The following is a 27,405-nucleotide window of genomic DNA, read 5'->3' as shown; positions in this document are numbered from 1 at the left end:
ATTGCATGGGAGTTGCTCAATAAATTACCAACTTGCTTAACTAGATATGATATCAATAACAAGTCAATCCTTTCATTTGCACAATCTTTGCATATAGTACCTAAGCACTTGAGAAGGTTAGTATATGATTTAAGGTGCATTGGGTTTCACTCACATGAAATCACTTGAATAGAATCCCACTTGCATATAGATTTTGCTTATAAATGGTTTCACTTGCAAAACTTGTTTCTTGTATATGAACTTATAAAGACAATGTGGCTGGTTTTCCAACCACTCGTAAAACACATGGCAAAAGTATATGAATAGAAATTAAGGTCAATTACATGGCAAAAAGTACATGAACCGAAAGGTTAAACGCATGGCAAAAATATTTTGGCCAAAAGGTCAAATACATGTACATGTGATCATTTAATTTAAGGGCCATGTTTGTCCCTACTGGTCATAACAAAACAAAGTGAACTCTGCATTTGCAAAACTTGGGTGTTCTCATAAGCATGTAGTTAGCACGTATGTGTGTATGGTTCTTATTGTACGTCTATATAATTTGGTGTTTACATATGCATAATTTTTGTTGTTACACTTGCATAGAATGGCCAATTGCATAAGTAGATGTTGGCATTTACAATTTTATATATTGTAATTGGGTACCATTGTTATCGTTTGTGAAAAGAGATAGCAAGATGAAGAGAGAATACACCACACCCTTGAGATCGGGGTTGGCTTTGCATATATAGCTGGGCAAAGGCAATTACAAGATCCATAATTAGAGGAGCTAATCTAGGAGTTAAACTAGCCAATTTACAAATACAAGATCCACAATTAAAGGAGCTAAACTAGCTGTACAAATTTATCTCTAATACCCGCCTGCAGTCGTATCGGGAGAATTCCGGACGCAAAGACTGGACCGAAACTCATTGAACAACTATACAGGTAGGCCTTTAATCATGATGTCAGCGAACTGATGAGAAGAAGGCATGTGGAGAACTCGAACGTGCCCAAGTGAGACTTTCTCATGGACAAAGTGGATGTCGATCTCAATATGCTTCGTGCGGCGATGATTTACCGAAAAAATCCACTTACCCGTGACAATGTTGGCACCGGATGGATGTGGAACCAAACGCCAAGTGTTGTTGTCAAGCAACGCTTTGTATTCGTCGGTCATAGCTACTCACTAATGGGGATCCGCAAGGGCACTGCGGTAGTTGGCCGAAATGGCGGAGACCGAGGAGTGCACGGCAGAGAGGTTGAGTCGGGTGACGGGCTTGACAATGCCAGAAGTAGCTTGGGTGACCATCGGATGTGGTCTGGGTGCCGGGCGGTTAGCGGGGGACGATGCGGGCACAGGTGGCGAGGTAGATGGTGCTTGGGGTACCACTGCCGGTGTGGGAGGGATCATGGCCAATGAAAGCCACATGTGCTCAACATCACTTGGTGGTGAAGCGCGAGTGGGTGGCGAGCGTGTGATATCACGTGCTGATGGGGGTGTCACGCGAGGTGGTGCTAGTGCTGTAGTGTGTTGCGCTGGCACCACGAGGTCATTGTCAAGAAGAAAATCCAATGAGGCCCGAGCGGTGGTGCTAGAGGGTGAGTCATTGTTAGCAAAGGGGAAAGAATTTTGGTTAAAGACAACATGGCGGGTGATGATGATCCGTTTTCTGGCCATATCCATGGAACGGTATCCTTTGTGTGAACTCGGATAGCCGAGGAAGACACACGAAGCGGAACGAGGAGCGAGTTTGTGCGAGGTGGTGGAGGAGAGGTTTGGATAACAGATGCAGCCGAAAACTCTTAGATGATTATATGTTGGAGGAGTGTGATGAAGTAATTCGAAGGGTGTGGAGTTAGCAATTGTAGAGGAGGGTTGACGATTGAGGAGGAGTGTGGCGGTTGAGAGTGCTTCAGCCCAATAGGGAGATGGCATGTGGGTGTGGATAAGTAGAGTACGTACCATGTTATTCAATGTACGAATGATACGTTCAGCTTTGTCATTCTGCGGCGAAGTGTAGGGACAGGAAAGACGCAACAGGATGCCATGAGATACGAGGAATTGGGAGGATGCATGATTCACAAATTCGGTGTCGTTGTCTGCCTGAATAGTTTTAAGAGGCAAATCGAATTGTATACGAACATAATTAGAAAAGTTGACGATGTGCATATGAAATTCAGATTTCTGTTTGAGTGGAAAAGTCCAACTGAAATGAGTGAAATCATCAAGAATAACCAAATAATATAGAGAACCCGAAATACTGGCAACCGAAGAAGTCCATACGTTACAATGAACTAATTCAAAGGGCGCTGAAGTGCGCAAGCTGGAACGAGGAAATGGTAGGCGCACATGTTTACCCGAGCTGACAGGAGTGGCAAAATGTGCGTGTGACCTTATTACATGCAATTGAAGATAATTTATTGAGTGTGTTGATGACGCGGGACTAGGGTGACCGAGTCGTTGGTGCCAAAGAGTGGGCGAAGTGACGAGGTGGGCGTGCGCAGTAGTGTCCGGCGGCGGTCGGGTCATGGTGTAAAGGTCATCGACACTATTGCAGCGTGTAATCACGCGCCGTGACCTGAAGTCCTTGATAGAAAACCCCCAAAGCATCAAATTCTATGAAGCAATTATTGTCATGCGTAAATTGTCGAACAGAGAAAAGGTTATGCATTATGGACGGAACAATGAGGACATTGTGCAGAACGAAATCAGATGAAGATGTGTGAAGAAAGGAATGACCGCGGGAAGTAACAGGAATAGTCGATCCGTTGCCGACGGTGACGACGGAATGAGAAGAGGGCAAGCGAAAAAGGAGCATAGTGACATTTGACGCCATATGAGAGGTGGCACCAGTGTCCATGATCCAGTTGGCAGGACCCGGTGACTTGGTTCATAGCAGCGATGATGCCAGCCTGGTTTTAAGACGGCGCGGTTGGTGGAAACATCTGGGATGGGGCGAAGACCGTGTATGCCTGGGGATACCGGCCGAGGAGGCTGGGTGCCGGGGGTGCCACTGCGACGTTCCTTGGAGCGCGGGCCACGGGTTGATGCAGAACCACGGGCTTAGGGGTGCTGCTCCTGGTGGTGTGGGCACACGCGAAAAGAAGGAGCCACCGCCGGTCTGTTTGCAGCGGTGATGTTTGTCACTACGTCAAGGGTGGTCGCGACCACCGCTTCTTGTTGGTGTGGGGACGGAGGAAGAAGACGGCGTGTGACTGGCACCCACCGTGGCCGCATGACAGGGAAGAAGCGACGAGGACTGGTGTCGGTGGTGACCTTGACTTCTTTTGCCAGACTAAGTTCCTTGATGGCTATCATGGAGCACGCCTTGGCGAAGGAGGGGAACGGCGTTGTGTTGGCAATATTGTCGGCGGTATTGGAGTAGCGAGAATTAAGACCGCGGAGTAGGTTGAGGACTAGCAATGGTTCGGAGAGAGTCAGCCAGCGTTTTGACGCGCTGACAATACTCTGAGATTGGTAGATCACCCTAGATAATCGAGTGAAATTGGTTACTGAGGAAGATCGCTCGGGACTTCTTGTTGTCATGGAACAAGGCCTCGATGGCAACGTAGAGGGCACGAGCATCCTGGCCGGGTTCCATGACGAGGTTGAGGACATCGTCACCGACGCAGCCGAACAGCTAGCTACGAACGGAGTAATCGGCATGCACCCTGTACCAAAACGGAGGCGTCGATGTGAGTCATGAGCCCGAACTTGCCTTACATGGACAGGAAGAAAGAGGACCACTTAGTGAAGTTGGGATTCCGAAGCTCGAGGGTGATAGGAACTTGAGACTTGACGGCGATAGTGCAGTAAGGGTGGACGAAGACTTGCGGCGCGGCGTTGATGAAGCCTGTCGTGGCACTGGCGCCTATGCCATTGTCTGCTTCTTCGGTCGAACGATTGAGAGCCATCAAAAAAAGCAACGAGTGGCAGGAGAGAGCGAGGTTGGGAATAGGGAAGTGAAAAGAAGGATCCGAATACAATCTTGTCTAATACCATGAAGAGAGATAGCAAGATGAAGAGAGAATACACCACACCCTTGAGATCGGAGTTGGCTTTGCATATATAGTTGGGCAAAGGCAATTACAAGATCCACAATTAGAGGGGCTAATCTAGGAGCTAAACTAGCCAATTTACAAATACAAGATCTACAATTAAAGGAGCTAAACTAGCCGTACAAATTTATCTCTAATAGTTTGGATGTGGTTAGTTTTTGTATGATCAATATAAATACTTATTGCTTTGACTACTACTAGTTATCGATTATTTATACTTAGTGGCAACTCATAAAAGTGCAACTGTGTTTTCAGATTTTGATAATGAAGTTAGGTCTTGTGGTCTAAGAGTTGTAGCCGGGTTAGTTGAAGCATCTGCAGACAGTCGAGTTTTCTTTTTCTCTTATCATTAGAGCATGTCATTTTAAACACTCGTCACATTTGTAATTATTGAGTAAAAAACCCCTCTTTTGTATTCATACTGTCAACTCAATGTAAGTGATAGTTTTAAGTTCATAGTGTTACGCGTTATTGATACTATAAATAATTTTATTAAATGGGTAAGAGTTGAACTTTTGCCCAGTAAAATTGAAAAGACCTATTAGGACTTTGTGTGGAAATTTATTAATACCATTATGAAAAAAATGTTTTAAACATTTGTCAAATTTATAAAAATAAAAATAATTATGAAAAATAAAAATATGATAATAAAAGTGGTTTTTTAAAAACTCTAATTATGAAAACAATAAATTAAGAGCAAGCACCCGCGTGACTCATGCTTCAAAATCTTGGCAGCGACCAATGCAGTGGTCATCTTGTGCTTTTTCCATGACATTTGCTTTACAAACCGTGTGGCATACGAAGCAATGGAAGTCTTTTTCATGCGGGCCATTTAACATGTCACTGACTTGACTACCGAAAGAAAAACCAATGTTTTCATAACCGGATCCGGAAGTGAACCGGTCAAACAACCGGATCATGGGTCAATTGGTTGGATCAGATGACCCGGTTTGGTCAAACCGGATAATGTAATAATTATATATATATATATATTCTTCAAAATTCTAAACTCACATATATATTCTATGTCCAATTTAATCTAATGACAAAAAACTATACTTTATTCATCACATAATGTCAAATGACAAAAACAATGTTAAAGAAGAACATCTAAATAATTGTACGAAAATCTAACAATATTACAAAGAAAAAAAATTTAACAAGGTCACACCATATTTTTTTTTCAAAAGTTAAAGCAAAACGCTATTGTTTAGTTAACGTGGTCCACCATATGTTTTGTAGATCGGACGGCTATAAAGCTCTTGCTTATCTGGTGAACCAATCTCGAAGTAAGTGGTCGCCAATGTGGGCCTAATCTGGAGTGTTCAAAGTGGTCCTACTTTTTGCTTAGCATGGTACCCAACTTTTGTCTCTAACAAAGCTTTAAAACCGGGGTCAAATTAGTTTTGGTCAAACCGGGCGGTTCGCCGGGTTTGACCGGATTGACTCCCGGTCAACCAATCCTAGAGAACCGGACTGGACTGTCGGCCGGTTCCCGGTTCTATAGGTCCGACCGGGCGGGTCGGTCCGGTTTTAAAAATCATTGAGAAAAAAACTACATTTCCAGAACCACATTCCGATTCCCACACGTAATGAGTAAAGGGCAATGCAGGGAATTCATAATTGATCAAAACAATTAAAATTGTAAGCATGAAAGGTGACTGGTCAACGCTAAAGATGCCAATTGGTTGTTGGGTAAATATATCTTTTTTTTTTTTGAGGGTATAAAAAGGATTTGCAATTTTTCCTATCTATAGAAAACTAATAACACAATCAGTATTTGGTTAGAGAGAAAATTTATATTTGAGTTAATAAATTTTTATTTAAATAGTAATAATTTTTATATTTTCTTAGCAACTACAAGTGTTTATTAATATTAATATTAATATTAATATTTTTAAAATTTTTATTTTTGACAAATAGATAACAAACACTTTTTTTTTTAAAGAGAAGTCAGGGACTTGCACAGGTGTAAAGTTAATACCTCAATACATATGTATCATTACCTTGCTTAAGTTTTGGGATTCAATCTCGGGTCTAATGCTAATAGGACAAGAAGCTGTTGGTTTAAAAAAATTAATTATCGTTTATATTGATTTAAATAATTAGGAGAGATTTATGGTAAAATTCTTAGATAGTATTTGGATCAAAAATTAGTTAGGCAAGTAAAGGGAATGAAAGGAGAGGGAAAAGAAGGGAGAGTAAGGAAAGGGAAGAAAAAAGGGATGAACTTTGTTTGGATAATTAAATTTTATGAAAGGAAAAGAACATAGGATTTGTTTAATAAAGCTTGTTTGGTTAAGGAAGGGAAAGACAAAAAGAAATAATATATAATAATATAATTTACCAATTATATATTTATTATTAAATAAAAAATTACTTATTTCCTTTTAAACAGATGCATTATTAATTTCTCAAACAAATTCACTATTTAAATAGAATTTTTTTATTAAATTTTGAATTTTTTTTTTTATGCGCGTTTTGTTGATGTACTACTCCTTAAATGTAAAGGGTTATCAAGTAATAGTGTATGTGTGAGTAGGGTTATCGAATTCACAAGAACTAAAAATTACTATTATTACTAACTATAACCTCGTTATCTTGCTAACAATCAAATTGTGAATGAGTGAAAAGATGAAAAGATAACTAAATTCAAGATTGGAAAGGTTAAGTCGAGAGTCTAAGAAGTGAATAACCAATGAGAATAAATGGTGTCTGGATAAGATTTCACTTGGGATTTAAGAGTTAAGGTAATTGCAATTAACATAGATTTAACCCTAATATTGTTAAACCAAGAGGTTTCAAGAATATATCGAGTACTCTCTTGAATCACCTCAATATCTAATTAACCCTATATTACTATAAAATTGAATCTCTTCTAATTCTTCCTTCATATGATTGCAAAGAAATCTAGGAAACCCTAGTTAAAAATTGGAGCTCTCGCTACATGACTCTAATCGGAAGAATCACAAGTGGCCTATCACTAGTGTACACTATTGATTCCCTTCGTTTATGGTTGATTCTTTGCAATGAATCTCTCAATCTTAATCATGCAATCATAATGAAATAGCCACTCTCATTATGCTACATCAACAATATAAAGACATAGATGAAACCCAACAATCCGAAAGAAAATCTATATTAAAAGCAATATAAAAGTGTAAATATCCCAAGCTACATCAAAGGAAGTTAGCCCTCCATGAGGGTTGATGTTCATCTCAAAACAAGAGAAATAAAGCCCTAGAACAATATCCATGAAAGAAATAATCCCCTTTCAATATCTTTATTGAAGAAATTGATGTGACGTGATATTGTCGCCAAGAATCGTCACTCGCGACGACTCCTTCAAACTCCCTCTTTTTCCTTGAACTCGCCTCAAAACCCTAGCCGTTGTCCCCAAAGGCACTTTCACAAAAACTAGTTTTTTGGATATCTTTTTCAACTTTCTTTTTATACCCCCCAAGAATCGAGTAAGTACACAGGAAAATACACGGGCATGTACATTACCCATGTAATTCTCTGAATAGCCTCACAATAACAATCTCTAGGGTTACATGGTCGTGTACAAGGCTATGTATCTCTAGATAACTTACTCCTCAACTTTAGAACTTGCATGGGTGTGTGCTTCATTCCAGCCTATGTACTCCTCTGGAACATGTTTTTTTTATTCGTGGATGTATATGGGCGTGTACATGATATACACGATCATGTTCTTCTCTAGATTGGCCTTGGTCAGGGAAATGCCCTATCATGTACACGAGCATGCATTGAGCCCGTGTATTTCTCTAGGATTTCATCTTGGCGATACTTGAAAGGTACACGGGCAAGAATACCGGTGTGTACTTGGTTTGTGTATTCCTCTAAATGTTGTTTTCGGCCCCATTTCACTCTTGATTTCGTGCTTTGGCTCAAGTTATGTTTATGTTGACCTGAAAGGATAAATGGAACAAACTAAGTACCAAATCATCCATCAAACACTCTTGAGAGCAATTTAAGTGCAAAAGATATCATTAGAATGTATATGATATATAACACTTTATCATTTTCTTTTCCATTTTGTACTTTATTACTATTATAAAAACTTCAAAGGATGAATTGAAAAAAAAAAACACAACATAAAATTGTCTTGAAAACACACAAATAAGCTGATAAACAAATAAACAAACAAAAAAAATACATAGTAACGAGGGTCTCTAATAAGTGTGACGTAAACTCATTAAATCTACAATTTTGTATATTTTCCATAAGAAATTATCCCTATTAACAAGTAAAATAAAAACCCTAACATATGAAAACTATGGGATATGTACTATAAATAATTAAAAAGTACATATATATATATATATATAATAAGGAAAACTTGAAAAAGAGAATTCTAGTGATATATTAACATTCAATACAATATAGATGTGCGATCTACACAGATAAGAAGAGTGAGAAAGATTAAAAGCACAATAACAAATTAATGTAAGATATGAGGAATTAACAACATAAATCGAATCAAGAGGCGAAAATAAAATGTAGAATTTTATTGTTTAGACAAAATGATTGGTGTCGAGTGAACCTTTGATTATAATAAAATTAAATTGAAAAAGTATAAGCATTTCATAGAATTATGTTATGTAATTAATTACAAAAATAGAGGGTGTTAAAATCTTTTTAAAAAATAATAATATTCTTAGGAGATTTCCCTCATGTTTGCTTTTTTGATAAATCACTGAACTTTGGTAAAATATCATTTTGATTACTGAATTTTAATTTGTTTCGAAATGCTCATTAAGTTACTAATCATTTCATCGGTAGGTCACCTGATGGATTAATATCTTTGTTAGCTGATGTGGAGGCCGGGAAAAGCCAAGTCAACACACCGACAACATGTAAGTGCTCAGTGGCGTCACACGTCAGCTTAAGTTGCCATGTTACCTTCAATCTTCATTACGTGTAGGTCTTCAGTAGCCCTAGGCCTTTGTACAGTTCTATGAATGCTCCTCTAATCATCTTCTCGGCACGCTAGATCTTTTTCCGGCTGATATAATCCCCGCAGCTTCCTTCTTTTTCTTTGTCCTATTTTATCCATTGATCAGATTTTCCTAGATCATTAATGTGATGGCCGAGCTCGTCTGGCCTTGGATCGTCGCCGGAATGTCAATCCTCATCGATGTCGTCCTTGGTTTCCCACCTTGCTATTCATAAGGAAGGTGATCACTAATCCAGGATTGACGTGCTTGAGGGCGAGGTCTCTGAGCCGATTCGGATAAATGCACACGAGATGCCATTGAACGTCGCATCACTCAGCATATTCCCTAGGTTGCTCATTGTCCAATGGTCTGCGATTGTTCCTAATCCCTCTAGTACCCAATGACAACATCACGACAGAGCGGCCGCTCTTCAAATACTTGTGCACCGATCTTTGGCCCACCTTCCCCACCATCACCGTCTTCCCCAAAACTCACAAATTAAAAAGAAATATGGGAAAAAAAAAGTATAAACAACATAGAGATGTACTGGTGTTTTGATCAAGACCATTCTCGAGGGGCCGCAGAAAGGGAAGCCGCTTTCAAGATGTAGGCTGATCATCTAGTGAGGGCTCGGCATTGCTCGGAAGAAGCAGGCAGCGGAAGAGGGGGCTGGACGACCTTTCTCGAGAGCACCGTGAAGCAGGACGACGATGAGGCCACCGCTATCAATGGCCTTCTTCCCATCAAAACATCTGAAAACCTAGATAAACCCCTTGTCGAGAAACCACCAAGACCGTAGATAGTGTCTCGTGATGAAGATAAAGGTGACGTGACAAGTTAAGCTGACATATGACGCCACTCGATCGGCACAGCTGACATGTCGCTGGTGTGCTAACTGAGTTTTTTCCGGTTTCCACGTTTAGCTAATAAAGATGCTAATTCATCCAGTGACATGCATATGAAATGATTAGTAACTTTTGTGAGCATTTCGAAACAAATCAAAATCAAGTGATCAAAATGATATTTGACCGAAGTTAAGTGATTTACCCAAACAAAAAATTGTTACCCTCCCTACACCTTAAATCGAGAAGGAAAAAAAAATTGAAGTTTTAGAGGATTTCGGAGAGTTAGAGTTAACTCTTTCTTTTTCTTGATTAAATAAAAAAATTATAGTTATTTAAAATTTTAAGTAATTATAGGATGATGATTTTCTGATCATATTAATTGCCCGGATAACACCACCAGATAAAACAAGTGCAAATAACAAATTAAAATAAAATTAAAATAATAAAAATATATTTTTATTAATTTTGTAAAATATATATCTGTTTTTGACAAAGATCAATAAATTTTTCTGTGGCTTCTAAGACTAAAAACTTTATGATGGGCATACATGACATTTAGTTTTATATATTAAGAGGTATTCATGTAATCAATTAATTTTCAATAGTATTAAACATGTCCTTATTTCTTTATTCAAATCCAACAAATCATCACTGATGTGGCGATACAAGGGATATACGTTTTTGTTGGTCCACAGATAAAGAAAGAACCCATTTTCAAAATTTAAGAATCAAAACAAATATCAAACAACAATTTAAGGACCATTATTGATGACTACAGCCCTAGAAACCTAAAAGAAAAGCTATGAACACCATTACAAAATTTCAAAAGGTCAAATATGTAAAATCAACCACCAATAATTAAAAAAAAAAAAATCAAGCTTATTTAACACCTTTATCCCACCCCACTCTCCCTTGCCCCATCAACCCCCTTCTCCCCTCCCAACAATGAAGAGCCAGTCTTTCACAATTCACAGGATCAAGGAAAACTGATCCGTTATGGCTTTTTGGAGCTCCGCATGGCTTTGCTTTCTACTAGCTTCCCTCTCCCCGGCCTTTCTCACAGCTGGTTTTCGGATCCCAGAAGAGGAGGGCAGATCCGAATCCGATTTGGTAACGGATCTTCCGGGACAACCACGGGTCGGATTCAAACACTATTCCGGGTATGTACCCGTTGGAGTGAAGAAAGAGAAGGCTTTGTTCTACTGGTTCTTTGAAGCCGAAGGTGGCGCCGAAGGCAAGCCGCTTCTTCTCTGGCTTAACGGAGGTTAGTAGGATCTGTTTTTATCTTTTCGGATTTTGGATTTCGGATTCGGATCTGTTTGGTTTGTTTTCACTATTGGTTTTTGGTAAATATTTTGTAGTAACGGGTTTGTTTTGGAAAATATCATGCACGTGATTTTTTTGTTCGGTGCGTTTTTATTATATTGGATGCGCTTTTATTATATTGGATGCGTTTTCATTTTTACCCTGATATTTTATCCTTACAATAATAGTCAAATTATCTAATTTCAAATTTGTTTTTTTTTCAAGCATGCCTCCAAATTCCGTTGTGTAATTTTATTTCCAAGATATGATAAATGATATTTTTTTAATTTTTTTATAAAATCTTCGACATCATTGCAAATTAATTTTATATGCCAAAAATATGAAATTACTCGATATTTTTAATATTAAACCCTGTGATTTTTTCATTAAAACAAATACATATATATAATGAATTAAAAAAAAAAAATCAAAATTTGCTTTGGCAGTGGGAAGTAATTAAAACTAGACAGAGGGTATGACAAGTAATTTCACTATTTTAAAGTGGACAAGTAAAACACCCTTTTCCCTTATCTGAGTCTGTCCTATGTTGGTGATGTGTCAATCGTTGGCCAATCAGATGGTTAAATCAGTCTTCTTATTAGCTGTTTTTAATGGGTTAGAAAAGTGGGTGAGTTTTTTAGTGCGGATAGTTGAATTAGTTAATTTTTTAGTCAGATTGGAAAGCTTTGCAGGGGAGACAGAGTGGCCTTGGTTTTATGTCTCTAGATTCTTGATTCGTCTTCGATTGATATTTGCACGCCGGTTTTTGAACATGTACGTACTGTCAGACAAAACTCAAAAGTATTTTTTCTAACAAATATTGTAATAAATAAATAATATATGTTTATTTATTTTTAGTTTTTAATTTTTAAAATTTTAAAATATTAAATTATTCTATTTAGTAAAATATTTATATTTATTCAATTATAATTATACCAATAACCGTTTTATCTATTAGCATCTAATATTATATATAAGGTGTTTGCATTTTGCTGAAAAGATAAGTTTAAATTTTCAATTTGTTTAAAGTGAGGACATACTGAGCTTGCAGTTACGTTCAACATATGTGCTCACCCTTGACTTTGTTTATAAATTTTTTTTAATTAATTGAGGATAAATGTTCATTATTTTTGTGTTAAAAATAACATGTTACATGAAGCAAAATCTTTTTAAGAGTGAAAAAATTTAATTACTAATAATTTATTTTAATATTTTTATTAATATTTTTCAATAAAATCTTTAATCCGAAAGGCAAAAAGGTTTATAGATTTCATTTAGGTGTGTGTCGGTTCATGGTGGGCATCTTTCGAAAAAGGCTAAAGAGTAAAAAATATTGTGGCACTTAGAGATAGATGATCATTTATTAGCATTGGCTTTTCTAACAAGACAATCCATGTGACTCTTGTCTGGATTCCAACAAATTTAGGTAATTTTATGCGAAGTTTTTGACAAATTTATTTGGTGTGTTCCTAGGCCAAGTGTACAGTAATTTTGTTTGTTTATTATTTGAAATTTTTGGAATGATTGAAAGGGTGATGTGGTTGGTCATAAGAAGAGACCATCAAGCTCCCATGTGGGCAAAAGTCGAAAGCCTAGTTTATCATGTTAGCATGCTTAACTTTTGTGGACATGGAATGGAAGCACAATGCTTAAGTAGATTAATTTTAAGTCATTTGTGGTACCACTCTTTTGCAATCATGTTTCGATCTTTATGCCTACAAAATATTTGCATATAATTTAGATGTTTTTATTTTTTATTTTTACAATTGGCTTTAGAAAAGACTTGAGCCACTTGCAATGTGAAATATATAATTATTTTATTTACTTTACCCAATTGATGAGAATTTTAGGGTGGAAGTGGATGATATAAATCACTAGGCTGATTGGATTTCACCATATTAGCGTATCATAAAGTTGTTGTAGAATATCAAAAAGTTTTCTATTGAAATAAATAAATAAATAAATATTTGTCTTTGAGATGTGTCAAATAGTAGGATAAATCACTCTAGAAATAAAATTAAACAAATAAATAAATAAACTTTTAGGGATCATACTTAACATTTTAAAAGTAAAATAAAGTAGAAATAAAATATTGAGGCAAATTGCATATATAATATAGAGTTTTGTCTCTGAACTAATTAAGGGATACCAAGTAATAAGCCTGTAAATGAACCAATGCATTCATTAAAATTAAAGTTTAAAGTCTCGATTCATTAAAAGCTTGGCTCGGCTCATTTATCAAAATAAACGAGTGACTCCTAAGCAAAATTTTTTATACTCATAAAGCAAACGAGGCGTGTTTGAATACCACGAAACTCGCCTTGTTAGGGACTCATGAACAACTCATTTATAGTGTCATTAAAAGACTAGTTTTTAACAATTGTTATGAAACTCATTTATAATATCATTAACAAGTTGATTTTATAAGAATTATTTATAATAATCATTTAGTAGAATTGTTTATAGTATTATTAACAAGCTCATTTATGTAAAGCATTTCTAGAACCATTTACCGTAACATTAATATGGTCATTATAAGATCATTAATGATAACATATTACAAAAAATATTACCTGTCCTTTTAATATAAGTTTAAGCAAAAGATAAGAATAATTTATAATTTTTATTATAAAAAGATTTAATATCATTATAAGAAAAATGATCGAACTTGAGCCTGAGAATTTCATGAAGCTCGCTGCTCAGGCTCGATTAAAAATAACGGTTTCTGCTTGACACATTTACACACCTGCCCAGTAACATTGATAAAATTAATATAGTTAGCATTTTCCAGGGCCCGGTTGCTCATCGGTGGCATATGGTGCGGTTCAAGAACTAGGTCCCTTCCTTGTCCGAAGCACTACACCCAATCTCTCCCTCAATCCCTACTCCTGGAACAAGGGCAAGCTACATTAATTCTTATTATTCATCTATCTGTTTCAAGCTTCATTGTTTCTCACTTTCAGTAATTCTCATTCATGCAGTGGCCAACCTTCTGTTTCTTGAATCTCCGGTAGGAGTCAGGTTTCTCCTATACTAACCAGTCTGCCGATCTCGAAGAGCTCGGTGATCGCATCACTGCCGAAGACTCCTACCTCTTTCTTCTCGGTTGGTTTGATAAGTTCCCCGCTTTCAAGTCACATGACTTCTACATTGCCGGAGAAAGCTACGCAGGTTTTATTATTTACCGAACATATTACCTAATATTTAAATATAATTATCCATATATATATATATGTGTGTATGTATGTAATAAAATATGCCTTTTGGCCAGGACATTATGTTCCACAACTAGTGGAGCTCATCTATGATAGGAACAAATATGACAGATCAAAGATCAACATCAAAGGTCTCATGGTAACTAGCTAATTCTTGACTCCATTCTCCTTTTATTTAATGAAGAGCACTCTCCTTAATTTGATTTAGAATCCATATTGACATAAAAATTTTAAGTCTCTTTTAATTTATTTCAAATAAATGTCATTGTTGTAGATAGGAAATGCAGTGCTGAACGATGAAACGGATGACATGGGAATGGTGGAGTATGCTTGGAGCCATGCCATTATATCAGACAAGGTTTATAACACTATCAAGAAGGAGTGCAGCTTCTTTGGATTAAGGAAAAATGACACAAAGGCATGCCTTCCGGCAATCCGGGCCTTCGCCCAAGCATACTCCGACATTGATATTTATAGTATATATACTCCGGTGTGCCTTTCATCCCTCATTACATCCCCTCACCGGCCTAAGAAGCTCAAACTTGGTCCTCGCTTTCTCTCCTTGCACGTAAGCTCTCTCATTTCTATTTTTGTTTTTTTTAACCATAATATACATATATGTATATATATATATGTCTTAATTAGGCATTAAGAAAGAGTTGAACCTTTTGACATCCGTATAGAAATTAAATATTTTACTGCTCATTCATTACAAATATTTTACTGCTCAATCATTACAATAGTGGCTCCCTCATTTCTACCGTTTGAGTTTTAAGGTCAGAGAGGTTTACTTTATATGATTTTAGAATTTACCTTTTATTTTTATGACCGTAAAATTTAAATATTTTTTATATATCATGTGATTAGGGGAAGACCATTTAAAAACCAGGACTCAAAAATAAGATCTCATGGCTTACATAAATTTTAGATTGAATTGAAAAAGATTCCGTCACCTGGGAAAATTATCATGCATGGAAAAAATATGTTAGAGATTGTATGTAGTATCATATTACTTAATTAAATTAATGTATTTTGATCTTAACAGGGCATCCCAATTAGTTCATTCTTAAGGAAAAAAAAAAGATAAAAATAAAAATCCTTAAGATTTTTTGGGATTCCTTTCAAAAGCCATACGCCTTTAGCATACAATACCTAATTTAAACATAAATAGATTTATTTCTAAAGAAATGGAAGCTTAACGTAAAGTAAAGCTTAGAATCCCAAAAATTTGTGTTTATCTTATAAATCCAACTAGTGCTTCAATAACTTTTATATAAGAGTTTAGGCCTTTCTCTTTAGTCAAGAACAACCACTAGAGTTGCTTCATCTTCATACCCCAAATCCTAGCCAAAACGATGGTGGCTCATTTAAAAAAAAATGAAGGATGAGGGAGAGAGAGAATGTTTTTTAGAGTTCAAATCCTTCATAATCCACACTTTTCAATTTCTTTTTAATCCGCTCCTAAGCAATAGATACAAGCATACTACGAAATAAAGAATAAGCCATGTATGTCATGCTGTATGCTGTGCTTTGGGGACACCCACAATAGTGTTACAACTTACAAGATTAAAATTTTTTTATGTTGCTTCATATAATAAAAATCTACCTTGTATTGAAAATTCAGAACTTAAAGTATATTTATTTCTATGAACACATCTACTCATTCAGAATGACATTATTTTATGAAGAGTAAATAATTTAAATGGTCTTTTATGTTTTTGTCTATTTTTATTTTCTTCATTTTATTTAAAAAAGTTATGATTTAGTCTTCTATTTTTAACTTTTGTTACAATTTAGCTATCTGAATATACACTGTTAATGGTTATCCCACATGGCATAGGACAACTCAACTAAAGGTAGGGGACAAAATTATAATTTTTTTAAACTGGATGACAGAAAATTGAAGCATATAAAAAATAAGGAATCATTTAAGTTGTTTACCCTTTATTTGAATAATACTAATTTTATTATAACATCTTTAAGCGTAGAAATAATTTTTCTTTTATTAATTTGAAACTAATTATTATTAGGTATACATCTGCTTGTAGGAAAGGTGGCGTAGACTTGGGTGGAGAATGCTATCAGGTTATGATCCATGCACAGAAGAATACGTGGAGAGCTACCTCAACAGGGAGGATGTGCAGAAGGCTTTACATGCCAACATCACTCACCTCCCTTACCCATATTCATCTTGCAGGTAAAAGTCAACATATGTAATTCACCACCATTTTTACTGTACGATATATTCATTTAATTATGCATCTCAACCTATGTTTCATAACTACCTTTTAATGATGTATCAGATATGCACGCATTCATCAGTAAAAGTTCACATAATTCACTGCCATATTTTTATTGTATGATATATTCATTTAATGCGTCCCAATCTATGTTTCATTACTACCTTGTTAAGGATACATGCATGCATATATTCATCAGTAAAAGTTCACATAATTCACTACCATACTAATAAATGATTTAGTTCATTTAATGCATACCAATCTATATTCCATTACTACCTTGTTAATAATACATGCACGCATTCATCAGTAAAAGTTCACATAATTCACTACCATATTACTAAATGATCTGTTCATTTAATGCATCCCACGACCTTTGTTTCATTACTACCTTGTTAATGATATATGCGTGCATTCATCAGTATCTCATTAGATAGATCTGAACTGCTTTCATTTATGTCCTTTTCTGTACTCTAATCATCCCTACAATTTTTTTTAAAATATATATCTATTTAAGTGCATATTGGAAGGGTTAGAGTTACTTTTTATGTTGTGCATTGAATTCATATTCAATTCATTTCTTCTACTATTATAATGTTTAAAAAATATCTATTTTCCCATTTGATTTGAAATCGAAGATAAAGCTGAATGGCGATCGGATATAATTTTATATGCTAATCATATTTTACCGCATTAATTATTTTTAAATTTTATAAATGTTTAGATGGGGAAAGGAAAAGTGGATAAAATAATCAAATATATATATATTTTAATTATGTGTCAAATGATAGCAAGATTTTTTTTTTTCTTCATAAATATGACAAACATAGCACCATTAAAGTCATGTGCACGGGCCGAGAATTGATTGTCTGGCCAATGTGTTCTCACATGGTGACTCAAGGTTTGAGCTGAAAGTTTGCACTCAAAACCAGGGAGCCGTTACCATTACTGTGTTTAGGGGAACTTGAACTTTCTCACCATTACATCCAAAGAACTTATACTTCCTACCCCAATATTTTTTTCAATGGGGCTAAAGCTGATGAGCTATGAACCTTCTGGCAACAAAAATCTATGATAGAGATAACAATAGATTTAAAAAGAAAATGAAAAATATATGGATTTATTTAACATTTTGAAAGTGCATCTGTTTGATTGATAATTGATTTAATCAACAATTTCAGTTAAATTTAAGTAGAGAAACAATAGGCAATATCTTAAGCTTCTCCATGAATATAATGTTCACTTATTAAAATAACCCATTAATTTTTTGAATGATTAAGATTTATTTGTAAGTAAATTTTAAATCCTACTAATTTAGTGTTCAATTAAATTCTCATCCTTACTAATGCAATCCTTTAATTAATGGATGATGCAGTGAAGCCATAGTTGGATGGAAAGACTCACCACCATCTATGCTCCCCATCGTAAACAAGCTAATGAAGGCTGGACTAAGGGTATGGGTCTACAGGTATAGTGCATTCTACCTTAAAACTCACCAAGTCTTTATTCCTTTTTCTTTTTATATTAAATATATTTTGTTTGCAATATTTTAAGTCATTGTTTATTCTAATCATTATATTTCCAAAATATTGAAAATAGAATCTTGTAGGCTTTTTCATTTGGATCTACAAGGCTGATATTCCAGTGGCATTAATTTTTTTTATAGCATTATTATTATTTTTGTTAATTTGGTTATAGGGAGAAATTTTTTGCTTATATATATGTAAACAATTACAACTCTTTGGAAAAAAAATCTTGATTTAAGATTTAGGCATGTAAATAGGTTCCAGTTCTAGGTTTAATGTTTATTTATTTATTTATTTTTAGAATTGATAATTTTAAATATATTTCTAAGTACATGTACAAAATTTATTTTTACCCTATATGTCTATAAAAAATGCTAAAATTATATGTGTGTGTTTTTTTAAACCTTCCTTGTCCGAGTAATGATGATATTTTTACAGAATAGATTTTATGAATAGCTTTTTGAATCACGTGGATGCTAATTTGGCATCTACATTGGCACCCACGTCATTCTTATATATATATATATATATATATTAAAAAAAATACTTAATTTTTCTTTATCATATAAACTCTAAATCGTGAAATGATGAATTGAAACCCCTATTGTTTAAGATTTATGATTTAGAGTTTAGAATTTAGAATTTAGAATTTAAGGTTAGAGTTTTAAAATTTTGGTTATAGAGTTTTATATATTTGAGTTTAAGATTTTAGAATTTTACAATGTTTTATAATTTTAGAGTTTTGGAGTTTATACTATTTGAATTTGAAAGTTATGGAAAAGAGAATCATCTGGGGATGATAATGTACAATGTCAAATTGACATTCATATCATTTGAAAAATTTATTTCGAAAATCTTTTAAGTAAACATAGTATTGCTCTCCATATATATACTTTTCTAAAATTTTATTTTATTTTATTTTTTAACATGTCTTCATCCATTCCTTGGACGTACTCCTATTAATAATTACTTTTTTAACATCTCCAATTGCTTAAATTGTGTAACAGTAAGTAATTAAAATTTTAAAATCACTTATAATTAACCACTAAAACGATAGACAACCAGTTGTAAAATTTATGCAGTTCAATCATTAAGGTAATGAAAAATAAATAAAATTGAAAATACAAAAAATAATCATGTTATATTAGAGCATAATATAAAAAAATTATAATTCTTATAGAAATTATTATTTTCATTAGCAAGTAGTGAGATGTTGGCAAGGGTCATATATGTTAGATTCTCTTTACTTTTAGAGAGATATAGAAGAACAAACAAAATTTGTAGGCGTACATGTTTTAGAGGCACATATGATATATGGGAAAAAGATTTATAACAATTTTTTTTATTTTAAAATTATATTTGATATATAAGTGAAAAATGGATATGACTACATCGAATTTTGTTAAATTTTTTTAATAAAAATCGCTAATTTGTTTAAATTTTTGAATAAAGATTAAAAATGCACTGAACCAACCTCCAAAAATGGTTGGAGGGGTTTTAGTCCAACATGGCTAGAACCTGGACCATATTGACCACAGTAACCATGATGCCTACCTTGTCTTTTGTTTGTGTTCTACTGGTTTGATGCATGTGGACTAGGAAATAGCAGAGTATCTTTTTTAATATTATTAAAAAAGGAAAAAATTGTAGGAACTAAATCAAATACAAATACCACCTTTGCAGCATCATGATAGCGGTATTTTATTTCCCTCTTTGTTGAAAGGTTGAAGGTCCGAATTTTATTCATGACTTCTCGATAATTATTAAAAACCAAAAATAAAAATTTTACTCATTAAAAATAAAAAATGTTGATATTTTGATCGGTGGCAATTGTTACCAAGGCAATTTGGTGGGGGAAATGAAAAATAAATAGAGTTAAAATTGCATCAAATATGAACAATGCAAGATCTATAATTTTTTCAAATAGTGGCTTATTTTATATACATGTAGAGTAACTAACGCAATTTGAAAATTTTACAACAGTGGAGATATGGATGGGAGGGTGCCGGTGACATCAACAAGGTATAGCATCAACAAGATGGGAATGAAAGTGAAGAAGAAGAAAGAGAGAAAGAAAAAGAATAAAGAAGAGGATGAAGAATTGGGAGGTTGGAAGCCATGGTTCTACGAGGATCAAGTGGCCGGTTGGGTGGTCGAATATGAAGAAGGACTCACCTTTGCCACTGTGCGTGGCGCCGGCCACCAAGTCCCTGTACTCACTCCGGATCGTGCGCTCTCTCTTCTCTCTCATTTTCTTGATGGCAAATCATTGCCTTTGTCTCGCTCCTTTTAGCTTTTATATTATTACATCTTCTTCTTCTTGTTTCTTTTCTGTTTTGTTTGCTTGCTTGATTATAGTAGGTAAATATTATTTTCTCTTCACTCTTGGCAACAAAGTTGTTGAGTTAGAATTGATTATTTGTTTCAACAACTTTATTTAAGTGGGAAATAATGTTTGATTGCTTTCTACTATTTTTTTTTTATATATAGGTTGTGTTGTTTTTTATTTATGAGAAAATTAATTGGGTAAAAGAAATTCTTCTTAACAATGTTAATGTAAAATTTGATTGGATTCCAATAATTTAGTGGTCCATGGTTTTATCAACTAAATCATTTTAAATATTAATTATTATTTAAAATGATTTTAATGGGAAGGTTTATGAAAGAAGATGAATATCGATGGCCTATGATCTATTAATATATAAAAATTCTTATAGATTTTAACCATAGGGAATAAGTGTTTGGTTGATCATCATTAAACTTCCTAGAAAATTATTATAATAATAAAAATAGTCATTGGATTATATCAATTAAAAAAAAGACCTAGATGTTGCAATTGTATACTGTTTATTTGATTTGTATTTTATCATTGAGGGAATGTTGATGAATGTGAATAAAGATGAATTAATGTTTATGGTTTTCCCCTATGTTATGTCCCACGAATCCAAAAGTAGACAATTGGATATATCTATATTTACAAGTGTGGCATCAAAAGTAGACAATTGGATATATCTATATTTACAAGTGTGGCATACAGACAAGAAATTCTTGAAGGTTATAATATGAATGCTACAAGAGTGAGCGATGTTCATATTTTTCAAATGCTCATTTATTATTTAATATCAAAGTTTCTTTATTGTTTCATAAAAGACCACAGTAAGGGATCAACTAGCAATATTTGTGTACATTTTAGTTATAATACAAGTAACCATGATATACAAGAGTGCTTTAAACATTCGACAAAACCAGTTAGATATTATTTTACAAATTAAGTCACCGGATTCACTGCTCATAAATACATAATACCTTTCTATAAGTTTCGATTTCGATCACCCAGATTTAAAAAGTTACGATTCGGTCTCTTACTTTTTTTACTTTTTGTTACAATTTAGTCACCCTAGCATACCCCGTTAATGGTGATCACACATGGCATACTGCATGTTATGTCATCAGCATCATAATCCAACTCGGATGCCATCACACATCTTCTTCAAGCCGTTGAATTCCTCTTTCCACTTCTCTTTCTCTTTCCTATCTCCAAAACACTAAACTTTGAAAATCTCACTCCAAGATCCGGTGGTGGCTTAATGACGGGCGGATAGATGACTTGGCATGTGCATACATGGAGAAGTTCGATGCAAGGGTGTTTCAGTAATTTGGCGGGTGATGAGGTTTTATGATTCGACCGGGTCCATTTGATGGGAAACGGGTCAAGGAACTCAAGTCACCAGTTTGTTAGTCATACCAAAATTTCGCCAAATTCCATCGTTTAGGCCTCAAAAACCCTAATTTCGCCAAATTCCAAATATTAGTCTAGAAATCTCTGATTGTAAGCCGTTTGAGGCAATAGTTTTTATTTTGTTAAACCTTTTATTTCTTGCTGATATTTGAGAATTTACTATTTTTGGTAAATTTTCAAATTATCTCCTTTCTTAGTGTTATTTTCATTCGCCTATTTATTGTTAGCTTACGAGTAAGAGAAAATCAGTTTTGTGATCATCATTTTCATTAAGTAATAAGATTTTACTCTTCTCCAATTATTGGCTATCTTTGATCAATGATAAGTGCTTGTGTGATAAGAATGTGAAGTGTTCTTTCCTTATGATGAGCATTACTTTTATCAGGTTTTAGCGCTAATACTTATGCATTTGTGTTACTTTCATGCATATAGGTTTGTGAAGCTAAGTATTGAGGATAGAAGCCAAAAGTAGATCGTAATCGCATTGTTTGGTGGAATTTTGGAAGGAATAAACACGAAAACACAAGTAGGACTTCAAGATACGTGAATGTGTGTCAACCTCTATGAATTCAAGTCACTACAATGGACTAGAGGGGCACAAAGGCAGTCACATTTGCATATCCCAACTCGTGCACTGATGACAAGATCTCCGCCATTGAAGCTTTTGATTGAAGAAGACGTGGGATCTACGGCATAAACGTGTGCCCGTTTATGTTGCCTCGATGAAGAGTGTGGAATTGGGAGTATTCTAGCCAACTACTGTAGAAGTACTGTTCAAAGCCGGCCGAAAATGAGATTTCCAGAGAATCCACACGGGCGTGTGGAAATTCACCACGCCCGTGTGAAAATTCCACAGGCCGGTGGGAAACATCCACATGGGCGTGTGGATGCCCGATTCCAGCCCTATTTAAGCCGTGATTCAGCCCGATTTTGGGGGATCTTTTTCACCTCTTATCTTCCACTTTTCTCTATCGTTTGAGAAGCCGTCGGATAGGGTTTCGAGAGGCTTTTGGCACGTCTTAGGAGTGGTTTGAAGGATTCAATATCCCGATTCGCTTGGAAGAAGGTTATTGGGGGAGCTTTCGTCGGCATAAATCCGGCGAGGTGTGTCCTAGGCTGGACAAGGGAACCCTTGGAGAAGACTCAACTACTCCACAAAGACCATCGACACGAGCACCGAGGGGGTTTTTCTACGGATTACTTGTTTTTACATTCGATTTCATTGTTGATTGTAACTAGCTCCATGAAGAGCTAAACCCCCTAGTGGGTACTTGGATTTGTAAACCCTAGGATGCTATTGTTTCTTTAAACCTTTTATTATGCTTTCCTTTATTGATGTTTTAATTGAGTTCCAATCTTGAATGCTTGTTGAATGATTTCTTCCTTAGAGTGACACTAGGGTTGAGTCTATATTGGTAACCTTTGTGGATGGGTGACACGCCATGAGGGTTAGACAAAGCTAGATTGGAGAGGGTTGAGAGGATGAGTCGAGTGGTAGCGGAGCATCCCCTTTCCCCTTCGATTTGATTTACTCTACCTGCATGTTCCAAGAGTTCTTTGCGGTCATAGTAGAGTGAACAGGCTAAGGGATGACCATTCGCTGGGGCTTAGTTACGAAGGCAACAAAATGAAGCTTTGAAGTGATTTTAGCACCTAGGGCTTAATTGTGACTAGGGACCTTCCGCCTGGACCAAATGGTTAGGTCTACACATAGGAATAGGGTTTATCACTTGGAATCCCTATAGCGTCTTGCAACTGTACATAGTGCGAGGTGTTGAGATTGATCGGTTTCTCCACCGGGACTTGGTGTATAGTTAGTCATGGTTGAACTTAGATTTGGGACCATGTATCTTAGGATCTCCATGACTCATTAATGCATTAGTTATGAAGCAAAATAATTGGTTTTGCACTTGAAACGATTATCTTAGGTTGAGCAGTATCCAAGTACCCCACTTCTATCGATTGCCTTATCTTTCACCTACTTATGCTTGTTTTTCTTATTTCTTTTACTTTTGTTTACACCACACCTTATCAACACAATCATTGTTCATTTTCACTTGGTTAAGTAGCAATTTAAGTATTTGTACTCCCTACTCCCTATAGATATGATACCCCACTCACCTGGGAATTTATTACTCGACAAACCCGTGTACTTACGGGTAACACGTGAGGGGCATTGTCAAGTTTTTGGCGTCGTTGCCGGTGAGTAGGCGTTTAGAGATACTTTACACTTTGCTTCTTAGCTATTCATCATTCATTCTATTTCACATTTTCTTGTTCTATCATCGTTCTGATTTTTCTTTTCTTTTTAGTTACAGCTCTAGGTTATGACCTGAGAGAACCCTTTAGAAATCTTTGAAGGAGATCTTGAGCTTGAGTGAACACTTAGAAGAAGAGAGAAAGAACCTATACAAGAATATTTAATCCGAGCTGAAGTAGAAGGTCAAGGGTCAGATAATATGGCAGAACAGAATGAGCAACAGCGAACGTTTTTTGATTATGCTAGATCCTCGGTTTTGGGAACACAATTGCGTATTGTGCGACCGCCGATTACAGCTCTGAACTTTGAGCTGAAGCCAACATTCATGCAGATGATTTAGCAGTCAGTGCACTTTAATGGTTTGGCCGATGAGGATCCAAACAACCACATAGAGAACTTCTTAGAAATTTGTGACATGCCAAAGATAAACGGTGTATTAGATGATGCTATCAGATTGAGGACTTTCCCATTTTCTCTGAAAGGAAGAGCCATGTAGTGGCTTCATTCCTTGCCAAAAGCATCCATCACGACTTGGAATGAGATAGTCAAAGCTTTCCTTGCAAGATACTTTCCTCCAGGGAAGTAGGCCAAGCTTCGCAATGAGATATCGTCATTTGTGCAGATAGAATTGGAATCATTGTTTGAGACATGGGAGCGCTTGAAGGATCTTTTGCGAAGGTGCTCACAACTCTGATTTCTCGAGTAGATGATCATTCAAACTTTCTATAATGGGTTGAATCCGAGTACAAAGCATTTACTAGAAGCCGATGTAGGAATAACAATGGGGAGTAAAACCCCCGAAGAAGCCCGACAATTAGTGGAAGACATGGCCATGAATAGTTATCAGTGGAATGCGTGAGAAAGGAAGAAAGTGGCCGGACTCCATAAAATAGATGCAGTCACTTCTTTGGCGGCCCAAGTGGAGTCATTGATTAAGAAGTTAGACTTTCTAACTTCTAATAGAGTGGCGGCTGTGACTACTTGTACTGGATGCAGTGGAGGATATGCCGCCTCCGATTGCCCAATAGCCATTGGTGGTACATCCTCCGTTGAGCAAGTTGATTATGTGGGTAATGCAATGAGAAACCAAGGTAATCCTTATAGCAATACCTACAATTCAGGTTGGGGAAACCACCCTAATTTTCATGGAACAATCAAGGGCAACAAAAGGCCACCGTACCACCGGGTTTTCAACAACAACAAGCCCAAAACATGGAGAATCAAGTTTCAGGTTTGGAGAACCGGATGACCGATCTAGACAAGCACGAAACATGGATAAGTACATATTTCCTGTAAACTTCATAGTGTTGGATGTCGACGGGGATGTAGATATTCCTTTGATACTTGGGAGGCCATTCTTGCGCACTTCCAATGCATTGATTGACATGGACGGTGGGGAGTTGACACTGAAGGTTGGTGATGATAAGCTCACATATCGCCTCACCGAAGCCATGCGGCATTCTCTTGACTTTGATAATACTCTTTATTTTCTTGACACTACTGATGAGATAGTTAATGAATATATGTAGGAAATATTTAATCTGGACCCACATGAGGGGTTGCTAGACCAAGAGGTGGATAATGAAGAAGTAATAGCGCTTGGTCTAGAGGAGAAGGTACTATCTACTCCCGGGATCATGAAGAAGGTGCTCCGGAAGATGAAGCGGGCGAGGAGATGCCACAGGAAATGCCCCAAAGCTGTTGGGGATGTGCGCGAATCGAACAAGTTGGATGAACCTTTGCTAGGCGGTACCTAGCCCGATAACTCTCCTTCTACCTTCAAGAGGCTTTGCTAATCCTGCTTTCAAGTTATGGGTAAGAGGGGAAACCTTCATTTATGAGCACCCGTGAAGTAAGACAAGGTATGTCAAGCTTATTGACGTTAAACAAGCACTCCTTAGGAGGTAACCCAAGTTTTTAGTGTTTTCCTAGTTCTTAGATTAGAGTTTGCATAAATAAGCATGAGTGTTGGTGTCTTGATTGTTAAATGCTTTTGCTGTGATTTTTTCTTATGGATTTTTTATGTCATTGTGTACTTTATTGTGTTTTGGCGGAGAATTTTGGTCGTTTGAGCTTATTTTTAGTGTTTTCTCTGGGTAAAGTTGTTTTGTAAGGCAGGCTTTGAGTTTATTTATATATTCAGGAATTTTCTGCAGAGCCTTCAGTGTTTTCGAAGTGTCCAGAGAAAACACACGTCCCTGTGGAATTTCTGCACGGGCGTGCATTTTTGTTTAGAGCTCATCCAGAGAGGACATAGGGGTGTGGACTCGCCCCTGTGAACGACCTTGTGACGGTCCACGCCCGTGTGGAAGTTCCGCACGGGCGTGCCTTTTCCTGCAGAGACTTACAAATTTATCCCAAGAAGACACAGGGGTGTGGACTCGCCCTTGTGGATGACTCACTCAGCGTGGGTAATTTCTAGACGCCCGTGTGGATCTCTGTAGAGAGTTTCTCCTCCATCTCGAGAAGACACAGGGGCATGCGTCTGCCCCTGTGATCTACCTAGTAAGAATCCATGGCCGTGGGAAATTTCCGCACGGGTGTGTGGAACACTTCGAGTTTTTATCGGGTTGGACAGAGGAACCACAGGGGCGTAGAGATGACCCTATGGGTCGTGCTCACGGGCGTGGGTAGTTTTCGCACGCCCGTGTGGTTGCATACAGAGACAGTGGAGTGTTTTCCAGAGAACGCACAGGGGCGTGCATCTGCCCCTGTGGAGCGATCTAATGGAGTCACACGGGCGTGGGTATTTTCCGCACGCCCGTGTGGTTGAGCAGAATTCCAAGAGACACGAGTTTTCCTTAAAATCTCTTTGTCTTTCTTCTTCTTTACACCTTCATTCACTCGAAAAACACCTTTAATCACTCCCCCAACCTGTCATCGTTGATTTAACAAGTCTTTAAGCGAGTTTTCCGGCCGATTTCCAAAATTCTCTTCTTCTTCTCGTCGGTAAACCTTTATTCTTTCTCCTATTTGCCATACGTGATTTTAAACGATTCAAAATGTTAAATGCTGTCCAGTCTTATGATAAAATGGTCTGTGCATAATCAGAGCGAGTTTAGGAATAGAATTTTTCAGTGTATTCTTGGAATTTTGACAAACAATCGTGCGACTTTCACACCCCGTAATTCCACACAGGCGTGGGTAATTTCCACACGACCGTGTGGATTTCTGTAGTATTATTTTTCTGACCTTCATCGATTGTTTTTTTTCATTAATTACTACAGGTATGGCACCTCGTCCAAGGATGCAAGAGGGTAACCGCGTGAGGGA

At 36.2% G+C, this 27,405-nt stretch overlaps 1 protein-coding gene across 1 annotated transcript; it reads left to right on the top strand.

The window, feature by feature from the left end:
* The first annotated feature begins 10,743 nt into the window (after window positions 1–10,743).
* Window positions 10,744–20,600, top strand: LOC120277202 (serine carboxypeptidase-like 35). The gene is given in 9 exon segments (XM_039283958.1): window positions 10,744–11,111; window positions 13,944–14,051; window positions 14,134–14,171; window positions 14,173–14,323; window positions 14,424–14,506; window positions 14,642–14,935; window positions 16,416–16,564; window positions 17,983–18,075; window positions 20,117–20,600. Coding segments are annotated over 9 exon segments (1,494 nt in total). The 5' UTR covers window positions 10,744–10,843; the 3' UTR covers window positions 20,427–20,600.
* The last annotated feature ends 6,805 nt before the right edge of the window (window positions 20,601–27,405 follow it).

The sequence above is a fragment of the Dioscorea cayenensis genome, chromosome 2 (assembly GCF_009730915.1).
Source record: "Dioscorea cayenensis subsp. rotundata cultivar TDr96_F1 chromosome 2, TDr96_F1_v2_PseudoChromosome.rev07_lg8_w22 25.fasta, whole genome shotgun sequence".
Taxonomy (NCBI): domain Eukaryota; kingdom Viridiplantae; phylum Streptophyta; class Magnoliopsida; order Dioscoreales; family Dioscoreaceae; genus Dioscorea; species Dioscorea cayenensis.
This window is presented reverse-complemented; position numbering and strand designations above follow the sequence as displayed.